Source organism: Lactuca saligna, chromosome 6, assembly GCF_052625555.1.
Source record: "Lactuca saligna cultivar CGN05327 chromosome 6, ASM5262555v1, whole genome shotgun sequence".
NCBI classification, from domain to species: Eukaryota; Viridiplantae; Streptophyta; class Magnoliopsida; order Asterales; family Asteraceae; genus Lactuca; species Lactuca saligna.
The window spans coordinates 176,818,448-176,830,821 of NC_136422.1; the positions used below are offsets into that span (position 1 = coordinate 176,818,448).

Below are 12,374 nucleotides of genomic sequence, written 5' to 3' on the forward strand. Positions count from 1 at the left end.
CCTTTTATCTTTTCCAAAAAAGATTTTTACCTCTCAAAAAGACAAATCAAACACCCCCTAAGACTAGAGATGGTAAAAAGTCATGTACTTGACAGAGAACCGATACCCGAGTATCATTTGACCGGCCAACCCTTTTTAATGTCACAGGGATGAGGACGGGATGAAAATACCCCTAATCCCTGAAGGCAAACCTGAACTCGGTATATATAATACATAAAATATAGTGTTATATTTAATTGTAATCTTACGACTTAAGATAACATTAGGTCATATTACAAATAATTGTTAAAAACTTTACACGTTATTAGTTTAAATAGGGATGAAGTTGATGTGTTGTATTAAGTCCTTTAGGTGATTGTTAAAAACTTTACGTTATTAGTTTAAATAGGGATGAAGTTGATGTGTTGTATTAAGTCCTTTAGGTTATTAATTTAGTATTAGAATTTACTTATTAAGTTTAATAATATAGAATTTCAACAATTCATACTGCTTTTTATGTTAACTCGTAATTAAACACACATTACTGAAATTAGTTTAATAATCAGCTTATTGACAGTACAATTTCCAATAGCATTAAACATTGTCATTACATTAGTTTAGTATATTTATCTTCCTGTGAAATGATTACAATGATAATAATTTGATAAAATTAATAATTCATAAATAGATGAGCTTTTCCCGATTTGAAGATATTTCATTTTTCTTAGTTTAACAATCAGCTTTTTGACAGTTCAATTTCCAATATCACTCAACATTGTAAGGACATACAATTGTTACATGAATTTTTTTCCTCCAGAGCTTTTCCCGATTTGAACTCGAAAACAAATATATGCAACAGAATAACCATAAGATACAATAATTTTTTCCTATAGATTTATTCCCAATTTGAACTTGGAAACAAATATATGTCACAAAATAAATATAAGATTCAACGTAGTATGTACATAATTCAACATGGAAGGCGTTAAAGGTGCAATTCAAATGCGTTTTCATTTTAAATTGAATTACTTATTTGCATTTATTTTGTATCAACGAGTTTTTATAATCAACTATTCAAGTATATTTATAGTTGTTTGAGCAAAAGCTTGATTTGAAATTGTGAATTCAAAGTTCAAACATACAAATCTTGTACTCCAATGATCTTGCCTATACTAACAAACAAAATTATCTTATAAAATTAAAGATTTCCAAAATACTTGTGTCATGCAACAACATTGACAACATGCACCAGACCCAATGCTAGGCTAAAGAAAGCTAAATGAAGAAGCCATAACAAAAACATACCCAAAATTAACTTCAAGGCTAATAATCATTCATAGAGAATCATAAGCATCTTCATCTTCTTCATCTTCAAGTACGCACAGGAGCTGGGCCAGCAGCACCACCTGGGCGTGGTGCTTGACCAGGTTTGGGAAGATCATCCTGCAACACATTCATTCATCCCTTTATGAATATATTCATTTTGGAATTAATCCATACAGCACTTAATGAGAAAAGAAGAAAAGAAATAAGTGAAATGAATACTCTTGGACGAGAGAATCTCTTCGGAGGTTCACGGTTCCTCCTGTCAACCCTTGAGCGAACTCTAACAACCTTCGAGTGAATTGCACAAGAAACACAGTACTGCATCTTCACGTACAGTTTTGGAAGAGTGTATTCTAAAACAAAAGAGTAATTAACTTAGCATAATGATAAACATATAAAGCAATGATACTGAATGACTACAGCACTTACGTTCAAAAGCACATGCTTCTTGAACATCTCTAACCGCAGCTTGTTCAACTATGTTCCTCACAAGAAATCTCTTGATAGCCTTATCCTGATATCAACAGTTGGAAGGCGTAAAAGATTATTAATTGATTCATAATATAATACTCGTTATACATATTATGATACGATTGATAACTTAAAAAACTCGATTCCATACCTTCGGACAGCATTTACCGCAATTGGAGCAGCGAATAAACTTAACATGGCCACGACCATGCTTGTTACGTCCGCCGTTTCTTCTCTTAAAAGTCTGCAAATATTTTCAACGAAATCATCAATTGAGAGCTGTGTATCGACGAAGGTGATAGAATAAAACGATAAGCTCGAGAACAAACCATGGTGACAACAGCGTTCGGGTGTTGCAAGTCGAGAAGGGTTCCGCCGCCTGATCTCGATCTTCAGCAATTGAGGAGAAACCACGAAACAAGGTTTTTATATGGTGCCTTTTTTGAAAACCCTACTAAGCCCATTTGAGAAAAATAGTTGGCTCGTTATGCAACTTGGGCTGGCCATGTTTAATTAATTAAAATGGACTAAAATTTTAGAGGTCCACATAAAATCTTTTGTCAAAATTCAAATAGCCAAATAAACCGGTTTTTAACCGACAAAAAATAACCAAATGGGTTTGAGAAGGGTTTTATCTAATGTTTTGAAAAGCGGATCGGACATAGAACCGGTCGTCTTACCGTTTTGATGGTTTAACTGGTTCGACCAGTCGAACCAACCCTAAAATATAAATAAAGAACTATTAGTGTAAACAATTAATATACAGATTTGGATATATTGTTGATTCTTATATGAAGGTGTATAAATAAATTTATATGTGATGTATCTCAAGCAGCTTTATGGATCAATGGTTAAGTTGCTTAGAAATTATTTCGACAATTCAAAGTTTGAAGTGTAGTTATATTATTTTGCCGGAATCTCTTACTGTCACACATCGTTGATTTGATAAAACTCATATTAGTTTCATCCTTTACAGAAGAGTTGTGTTCTTATCCTTTCAACTCTAAGCTTAGACAAATCCTACATCAGCTGGCACAAGAAACTTTCGCAAGCTTAATGTTCTATATAATGATGTGGCAACCATGAAGTCATTATACAATTGATTGGGTTGCTATTAAATGCTTCGCCAACTTAATGCTCTATATAATGATGTGTCAACCATGAAGTCGTTATACAATCGGTTGGGTTGCTATTAAATGGATTGGCCTATAGTTAAAAGCTACAAAACCGGTTTTAAGGTTATTAGACCAAAACGGTTTAACTGTAGTTCACTGAAAACCATCAATTTTAAATTGTTTGGCCTGCTACCGGTTTTCGATGGCTAAAAAACTAGTAACTTGTTTTTTTTAATCGGATTTTTTACTGTAATCGAATCATACCGTTTCTTTCAACCAAAAAAACCAGTGTTTTTAGCTGAATTTTACTTCATAAAACCGAAAAATCAAAGATGTTATAACCGAAATCGATCTAGAAAAAACATGTTAAAAATCAGACCGATTTTAGAAAACAGAAACTAGTAAATATGCACCTCTAAATATCACTAAAACAGTATTATATTGAAATCAGCTCCTAACAAATTTATCTAGATCATATTTTAAATGATAAATTAGATTTAGACCGTACAATTGAAATTGGTTATGAACAAATATAAGGAAACGGATAAAAACAGCATTACAATTATTTATGTCGCTTCATACATTTTTTTGAGAAACCGATTAGGGGAAAATAAAATTTTGTTTATGCCCTAAAATATTAAACCAGAAAAAAATGGTTTTGAATAAATTAAAATAAAAAAGAGTTTACACTCGTCTAAGCAACATATTAGATTATGAGTATGTTAGCAACTACTTTAAAGTTCTTTCAAAAATATGTAAAAACCAAAAATTGTGTTCCGTCAAACAAAATTTTGTTTTCTTAAAATTTAAAAGTTAAATGCTCTTTAAATTGACTTTAAGAAAACAAATTTTGTGCGACGGTACGAGCTTTAAGCTTTTATTTAAACAATGACACAACTGTCATTGTTATCTGTTAAGCACAGCTGTCAATATTACTATTTAGACACAGCTACCAAAATTGTGATATTCTCTACGAGGCGCAACTGCCGATATTATCCTTTAAGCGCATCTGTTAGGGTTGTTATATTCTCTATTAGGCGCAACTTTCAATACAATCGTTAGAGCACAGCTACTAGGATGTTTAGAGTACATCGTAGATCAAAAACATCTACAGATTGTGGCGCAGCTGCCAATGCTCATCTATAGGGTTCTAAGTCTATTGGTGCCAATGATCACCTATAAGGCACTATATCCATACTGTCAATGTTCCTCTATATCAGCTTTCATCCCTCATCATTTATCTATACATATTTTACCCAACATATTTTGTAGATATAAAATACATATACAATTTAAATAATTTAAAACATGTATAAAATCGTTCATCCAACATAGATAACAAGTATACAGATAATACGCACACATAGCACGTAATTTATATAAAATACTTCATATTTATGTGTAATATGAAAGTAACTATGCACTCACTTGTGAAAGTGACGACTCGAAATTCAAGCAGCGTTTCCCTTCTTAACAATATGATATCCTTCGACGAAACTTAGTATTATTACCACTAGATTTTAGTTTAATATTTATTGCGACTAATTATTAGTCTAGATTACCATTAACTCGGTCTCCAATTCTTCTTCTCAGTATTTCCATTTCTTCAAAATTTGTTCTATTTCAACTTTTAATTATTTGGTTTGAAGATGCAGGCAACAACCGATCTGAAGTGTTCACTTGTTATCTCATACAGTTGATCAGAGGACTAATATTTGCTAGAATGAGGGTTTCGCCTACCGTAGATGGACTAGAAACCCTCATCGCTCCCATCGTCGTCATCCACCATCATTAACCTATCGCCATTCTCCCTCATTGTTATAGCCATTATCCTTCAACATGCTTCAACGCTGCCTCTCATTTCAGTTATTGGATGTGTTTGTCGATTTCTTTCTTCTTAATCTTTCAAGTTGTTCTTTTTTGGGATTTTAGTATGCCTTCCATGTGTTCGATCAAAGTTCTGTTTGAACTTTAACTCATACAACTTCTTATCTTGATTCATTGTAACAATTCCTTTTATTATTGCATTTGGTTGTTTTACTTGCCAAGGCTACCCTAGATACATCTCATCCTACATATTGCTTTATAAATGCCCTCAATTAGGGATGAGAAATTGGGCCGAAAACCCGAACCGAACCAAACCGAACCGAATAAGACCCGAATAAGCAATTCGATTCGGTTTTCGGGTATCTGTATATGGCTTATTCGGTTTTTGGGTTATTCGGTCCGGGTTACCCGAATAAGGACTTATTCGGTCCAAAAAACCGAACTGAATATGAAGTGTTTATTTCAATTGTGTGAGCCGTGAATCGAATAAGGACTCCCTCTCACAGTCGACGTCTCAACTCTCAAGTCTCAACAATTCTCCCATTCGATTCCCTAATCCTAATAGCGGGTAAACCAAACACAATTACACCAAATCGAACTGACGATCACAATTACACCGAATTGAAGAACACTGAAAATTTCTTGTTGCCGATTTCTTTGATCAACATTCGACGGATTATACTTCTTGCTGCCAAGTGCCGACTTCTACTTCTTGGCTTCTTGCTGTCGACGTTTAATTTGTTTGATCGCCAATTACACCAACATCGTAATATCGTATATCCTAATCCTTCCTTAATTTTTTTTTGATCGACAATTAACATTGGTTATACTTCTTGGCTTCTTGATGTCGACAATTAACTTGGTTATACTTCTTGCTGGCCGACTTTTTTTTTTGATCGTATATCCTAATCCCTCCTTTTGCCTTTGATCGACAATTGGTTTTGCCTTCTTGCTGGTTCTACAATATGCTTTGATCGACATTAGGTGTTGATCGACTTCCCTGCTTCAAACTTCTTGAATCGTCTTCTCATCTTGTTTTGTAGTTTATGCTGTGATAAAACTCCATTCAATTCATGGAAAATTGGGTTCCAAATCAAGAAACACAAGTAAGTATTGAATAAGAGAATTTAATGAAAAAAACCATATATGTTCTTTTACTTATGTCATTCCATATTGATGAATTTATTTAAATGCTATTATGCTTTAGATGTATGATGAATCTATTTTGTTATTATGCTTTAGATTGATGATGAAGATGTATTTGTTGATAACACACAAGTTGAACGAACAAGTCAAGCAACAAACTCGAAGAAAAGGAAATATGCCCAAAGGGCGGCTTGTTGGAGCGACTATGATGTACTTCATATTGACAAAGTTAGACATAGCAAATGCAAAAATGTGGAACTTTGCTCAAAACCGAATCCGGCGCAAACGGTACGTCTAGTATGATTAAACATACGGAAAGATGTAAAATGAACCCAAAAAATTTAGAAAAAAAACTAGAAAACCAAACCACTTTAAATTTCAAAAAAAATGAAAACGGAGAGAATAGTATTGGGACTTGGAAGCATGATGAGAAAACAATAAAAAAAGCTTTGTTAAACTTATTTGTAGTTGGAGAATTACCATTCAAGTTTGTAGAGAACGAATCATTTATTGAGTATACAAATGCATTGAACGGGAAAGTAATTTTGCCATGTAGAACCACAATTTCAAATAGAGTTACTGATTACTTTCTTGAAGAAAAGGCTAAGTTATTTAAGTTCTTCAATAATCCCCTAAGTAATGTGCATTTGACGACCGATTGTTGGACAAGCTCATGTCAAAGGTCGAGCTATATGGTGGTCACGGCCCACTTTATTGATGAAGATTGGGTCATGCATAAAAGAATTATCAACTTTAAATCTCTAGATAGTCATAAGGGAGAAGACATTGGGCGCACGTTGTTGACTTGTCTTCAAGAGTGGGTTATCAATAACGTAATGACCATAACCGTTGACAATGCTAGTGCAAATGACAAAGCAATCGAAATTCTAATGAAAAAGCTACCAAACTTGTACGATGGGTGGAAACAATTACACGTAAGGTGTATGGCCCACATCCTTAACCTTATTGTTAGGGATGGGTTTGATCAACATCAATCTAGTATCAAGTGCATGCAAAAGGCCATTAAATACATTAGGAATTCTACACAACGAATTCAAAGGTTCAAAGAATGCATGAAAGAGCTAAATGTGGAATCCAAAAAGTTTTTGTGCAATGATAGCCCAACTCGATGGAACTCCACATACGAGTTATTGAAGATTGCGGTGGAGTTGGAGAAGGTTTTTGGCATGTTTGAAGTCAAAGGTAATTTCATATTCCATTCCATTGTTTTTTTTTTTTTTTAATTTTATATTTCAGCATTTTTACAAATTTTTAGCCAACTTTGAAGAGTCATAACATGTTCGTTATTTGTCCGATTAGTCCGATTTTTTTTCCAGCTTGTAGTTTACAATTTGTACTACAGTTTACACTATTTATACACGTTATTTGGTTGTATATTCAGTGAGTTATAGGCCTCTAAACATTGGATACTAAATCTGAGTTTTTCTGTTTCAGCATTTTTACAAAATTTTAGCCAACTTTGAAGAGTCATAACGTGTTCGTTATTTGTCCGATTAGCCCGATTTTTTTTCCAGCTTGTAGTTTACAATTTGTACTACAGTTTACACTATTTATACGCGTTATTTGGTTGTATATTCTGTGAGTTATAGGCCTCTAAACATTGGATATTAAATCTGAGTTTTACTGTTTCAGCATTTTTACAAATTTTTAACCAACTTTGAAGAGTCCTAACGTATTCGTTATTTGTCCAATTAGCCCGATTTTTTTTCCAGCTTGTAGCTTACAATTTGAACTACAGTTTACACTATTTATACGCGTTATTTGGTTGTATATTCAGTGAGTTATAGGCTCCTAAAGAAAGGGTATTAAAGCTGTTTTTTTTTTTTTTACAAAAATAAATACTAACATATACTTTATTATAATAGATCCTACATTTGTTCGAGACGTTTTGACCCCATCAAAAGAAGATTTCAACATTTGTAGAGCTATGGTTGGATTTCTTGAGAAATTCAAGGTGAAAACCGACATAGTATCGACGTCAACAAAACCGATGGCACATCGGTTTTTTTGGAGAAATATGTGATGTGTACAAACACATTAAAAAATGGGCGGCTAGTCCGCAATTTTGTTTGATCGGGAAGGACATGATTGATAAATACGATAAGTATTGGGGCGATCTTGAAAAATTAAATGACTTTTTGTATTTTGCGGTCATATTAGATCCACGGTTCAAGTTTGATTTTCTTCAACAAGCTTTTGAGAAGTTGATTAAGTTGAAGAATCCACAAAAAGATCCTATGCTCAACTCGGAAGTCATTTTGAAGGCTAAGGTCTTAATACGGGGTCTTCAACAAAGATTTGAGAATTTTTTTTATTTCTATAAATCAAAGTTTGACAATACCGACTCTTCTCAAAATCAAACACATGGTCATGAAGATGTAGTTGTGATTGATGATGAGAATGACTTCATGGGTGATTTAATAGTTCAAACTGATTACCCATCGGCATCAATGGAAATGGAGTTGACACGATACCTAAACGAGTAGTCAGTTAAATACAATAAAGATTTTGATATTCTACTTTGGTGGAAACAAAATGCATCTCGTTACCCTATTGTATCCCGTATGGCGAAAGGTATAACTTTATTTTTTGTATACTTTTTTATATAATTATATTTTAACATTTTCTATGTTTATGCTGATAGATATTTTGGGACTGCAAATCTCTACCGTGGCGTCAGAGGCGGCGTTTAGTACAAGCGGGCGGATATTGGATCCATATAGAACAAATTTGTCTGCAAATATAGTAGAGGCTTTGGTTTGCACTCAAGATTGGGTAAGGAAATCAAGAAAGCAAATTGTGGACAACATTGATGAAATTTTGAAAGACAATGAGGTCGCAAAAGCTTTAGAAGATGCGATAAAGAACGGAGATGGAAAGGGAAAACAACCAATTAATATTCTTGAATAGTTAATTCGTGTTTGAAAAATGTTATTTTGGATATCGGATGAAAACTTAAGATTCATATTTTTATTTGGGCGTTGAATGTTTAATGTTTAACTTATATACTTATGGATAGATTTTTGGGTGTTTAATTTTTAGTGTTTAATTTGTTTCTTTAAAAGGTTTGTTATGAAATCATAAGCTACAAAAGTCATAAAAAATACAATATTTATTCGGGTTATTCGACTCCTTAATCATTTTGTACATGTTATTCGGGTTATTCGGGTTATATATTTATGAAATCATAAGATTTAAAACTAATACAAAATATTTGGGTTATTCGGGTTATTCGGGCTATTAGGGTTATTCGAGTTATTCGACTACAAAATATTCGGGTTATACGGGTTATTCGGGTTATATATTTATGAAATCATAAGATTCAAAAGTAATTCGGGTTATTCGGGTCATTCGGGTTATTCGGGTACAAAATATTCGGCTTATTCGGGTTATTCGACTCCTTAATCATCTTGCACAGGTTATTTGGGTTATTCGGGCCGGAACCGAACCGAATTGAATAATACCCGAACCGAACCGAACCCGTATTGCTTATTTGGTTCGGTTTTCAGTTTATTCGGTTCGGTTCGGTTCTGAACCGAATAACATCCCTACCCTCAATAACTGATACGTTGCTTGATTGTGACTTACAGGAGCAATTAGAAAATACAAGTTGGATTTTGTTTATTGCAAATTTAATTTCCCAGTAAGGATAGCTAGATATGGGGATTTTTAGTTTAGCAAAACACCATGTATCTTCAAGAAAAAAATTACACACTCCTAAACCCCTTTCATTGTTTCTTAGCCACCTTTTGTTGCTACCAACATCTACTCTGATTTTTTGTTCGATTCTTCTCTCTTTAAGGTATGGTTTCAGGTATCATAGTTTTGGAAAGGAAGGGCTCGGATTGGTCGCAGTGCACACACCTATGATTTCCGCAATGAATGATTTTGGGATGAACTCTAATAAATGGTTTGTCTAATGATGATTTGAATTGTTAGAGTAAATGGTATCAATGTTTTAGCTATATTAAAAATGAAAATTTTACATTTGATTTTTGGGTTGTTACAAGTTGGTATCAGAGCCTTGGTTTGAGGGATTTGGACATACTTTCGGGTGTGTCTGAACTCAGACTGAGGATCTGTAAAAGCTTTTAAGAAGAAAAATGTTTTAAGTAAAGAATTTCTAAGACAAGAAAGGGTGTGGTGCATGCAATCAGTTGAGCTCGAATAAGTTTCCCCAGAATACCCACATTTGTTATCTGTTATGATTTGATTATGAACCTGCGAATCGCATGCTAGTTAGGGCTAGGGGAGATGCATGTATATGTTGTATGAGCTGATAGATTTGCATGCTAGTGCTGAGCAGTCAGTAATAGGTTGGCCTGATATGAGATGCTTGTAGCCATGAGGATATTGGATGTCATGCTGTAATGAGAATGATAATTGGTATATGTAACTACAATGTGGATGTTTTGAAAATTGTATACGGTTAGGATCTTATAGCCATGGAATAGCTTATTTAACCTTATTTCCTGTGGTCTTAGGGTAGAGTCTATTATTCAACAATCTATTAGATCCTGTTCTGTGTATAATTTGCATGCACAAGGCAGCCGGTAGTGAGGGTGGATGTGGTCAGCAGGGGTTGTGGTATATGGGCCGAATGTTTTATGATAGTTTGCAGTTTAGAGATTACCCTAGGGTAAGCCTAAGATGAGGTTAGTGGCAGGTGCTACAGTAGAGATCGTCTTGATGTTTAGCAAGCATTTAGTATATGGGGGGAGTAAGTGACTCAAAGGATTTAGGAGGATTGCTGAGGAAAGTATGGATAGGTGTGGAAGGTAGTATTGGGCCCGTACTACTAAAAGCACATGATCCATACTCGAATTGGTGAGAGTCTTGGAGAATCTGAGAAACTTATAGGAAGGAGAATTCTTGGTTATGTCTTGATCGTGGGAATAGCTGCTTTGCAGAATGAGGATGAGCACGCAAGGATAGGACATGGTTTGGTCCCAGCTCCAGTGGTGAGCCAGTTAGTGGAAGGATTTCCAGGATTTCGAGTTCGCCTCATATCTCTTGTATCATGCGACAAGGGTTGATTGTGCGATCTATTTCACAATTGGGTTTGGAGACCAAGTCTTAGGGATAGTTTGTAGTCCATTTTAGAGCAGAGATTGCTTCAACTATTGTAGTATAGTCATGGCGATTGAGCTAGTAAGTGGATCAGGGTGTGAGACCCTAAATGATATGGAACTTAGAGTCGAGGACGGAAGATTGATTAGGAGTACCTCATGATAAAGGTTCAGGTCAGGAGAATTATTAGAGGGTCTCGAGCAGAGACCCAAGAGTTTGGATCAGCTCTTGAGAGGCCAACAGGGTCGTATCCAGCGCAACACTTGCAGAACTGCGTGATGAAGTTTCATTCCAATGGTTTGGACTGTCATTGGGATATGTACGAGGTGCTACATTATGTTATCACGGTGGTCGGGGTACCACAGGAGGAGGTGGTTAAGAGCCCTTCAGATGTTCGTGGATATGCTATCTTCGGCCATTTCCAGAGGATACTGGGTATTTGTACCGCTTGGAGAATTGTGATGAGGTGGATCTCGGGTTAGTTTTTTGCTATTGTCTGGGTTAGCAAGGGTTGTCAGATGTCATTCAGCATGTCGAGGAATCTTTGAGGGATCTTCAGGCGGATGTATCTTCGTAGTGGATTTCGCACATTCTGTGATTGCTCTGAGTCGTTGTCAGAATTTGTTCAATGTTCGGGGTTGCTACAGTTGTAGCAGGATTGGCCACGTCTTCAGGGATTGGCCATCAAGAGCAAGCCCGTTATTTTTTTTTTGTTGAGTGGACGACAAGAAGGTCGACTGTCTGACGATCAGGGAGGAGCAGTGAGTGTACCTGCTCCAGCCATTCATGGGTTTGGTTCAAGGGATTGAACGAGGGACTATGGCTAGTTTTCAGTAGCCTTAGTATTCATATTTTGGAGGATCCATTAGGATTGTCGGGGGAAGAGAGAGTTGTCGCTAAGGTTTTGGTTGGACTATCCGTTTGTTGGATTCTGAGATCTGAGGGTGAAGTCACTTTTAACTGTTTTAAGTCATTGATGTAGTTGGGATACAAGAAGTGTTAGTTGGATTTCGGGAAGTGTGCTGTTTGAGCAGGGTTATTCATGGTGTCTAGCTTTGGTAAGCATCGGTCGTCAGTAAGGTGAACATTGGAACATAATGAGGATTAGGAATCCTTCAATTCTCGTGTTCCGAGCGGACTTAGTTGAATCTAAGTGGGGGAGAATCGTCCAGGTATTCAGGGAAAAAGCAAGGGTGGAAGTGATGTAATACTATGGGGGAGTCGTAGCATTCACTAATGGTCAGTTGGGGTATAGTGTTGTAAGACTGGGGGGAGCCGTAGCATTCACTAATAGTAGAGAGTGTTGTAAGACTACGAGGGTGTCGTAGAGTTCACAGATTCTTTCAGGTGATTGGGACTAGAGCAGGGTCGTGTGGGAGCCACAATGTAGTGAGAATTAGGACCAGAGGTGATTGACCA

At 35.5% G+C, this 12,374-nt stretch overlaps 1 protein-coding gene across 1 annotated transcript; it reads right to left on the reverse strand.

The window, feature by feature from the left end:
- Positions 1 to 1,149: 1,149 nt before the first annotated feature.
- LOC145003229 (small ribosomal subunit protein eS26x-like) lies at positions 1,150 to 2,209 on the reverse strand. The gene is made up of 5 exons (XM_078962357.1): positions 2,106 to 2,209; positions 1,928 to 2,020; positions 1,735 to 1,819; positions 1,525 to 1,658; positions 1,150 to 1,422 (listed from the first exon to the last, which is right to left on the reverse strand). Exons 1-5 carry the CDS (start codon positions 2,106 to 2,108, stop codon positions 1,351 to 1,353), a joined length of 387 nt encoding a protein of 128 aa, XP_078818483.1. The 5' UTR covers positions 2,109 to 2,209; the 3' UTR covers positions 1,150 to 1,350.
- Positions 2,210 to 12,374: the final 10,165 nt, after the last annotated feature.

Bases quoted from the DNA above. Each gene is read 5' to 3' on its own strand.
- LOC145003229 (XM_078962357.1), bottom strand. The intron at 1,820-1,927 runs GTATGGAATCGA...TGTTGATATCAG, and splicing joins GCGGTAAATGCTGTCCGAAG to GATAAGGCTATCAAGAGATT. The intron at 1,659-1,734 runs GTAAGTGCTGTA...CTTTTGTTTTAG, and splicing joins AGAAGCATGTGCTTTTGAAC to AATACACTCTTCCAAAACTG.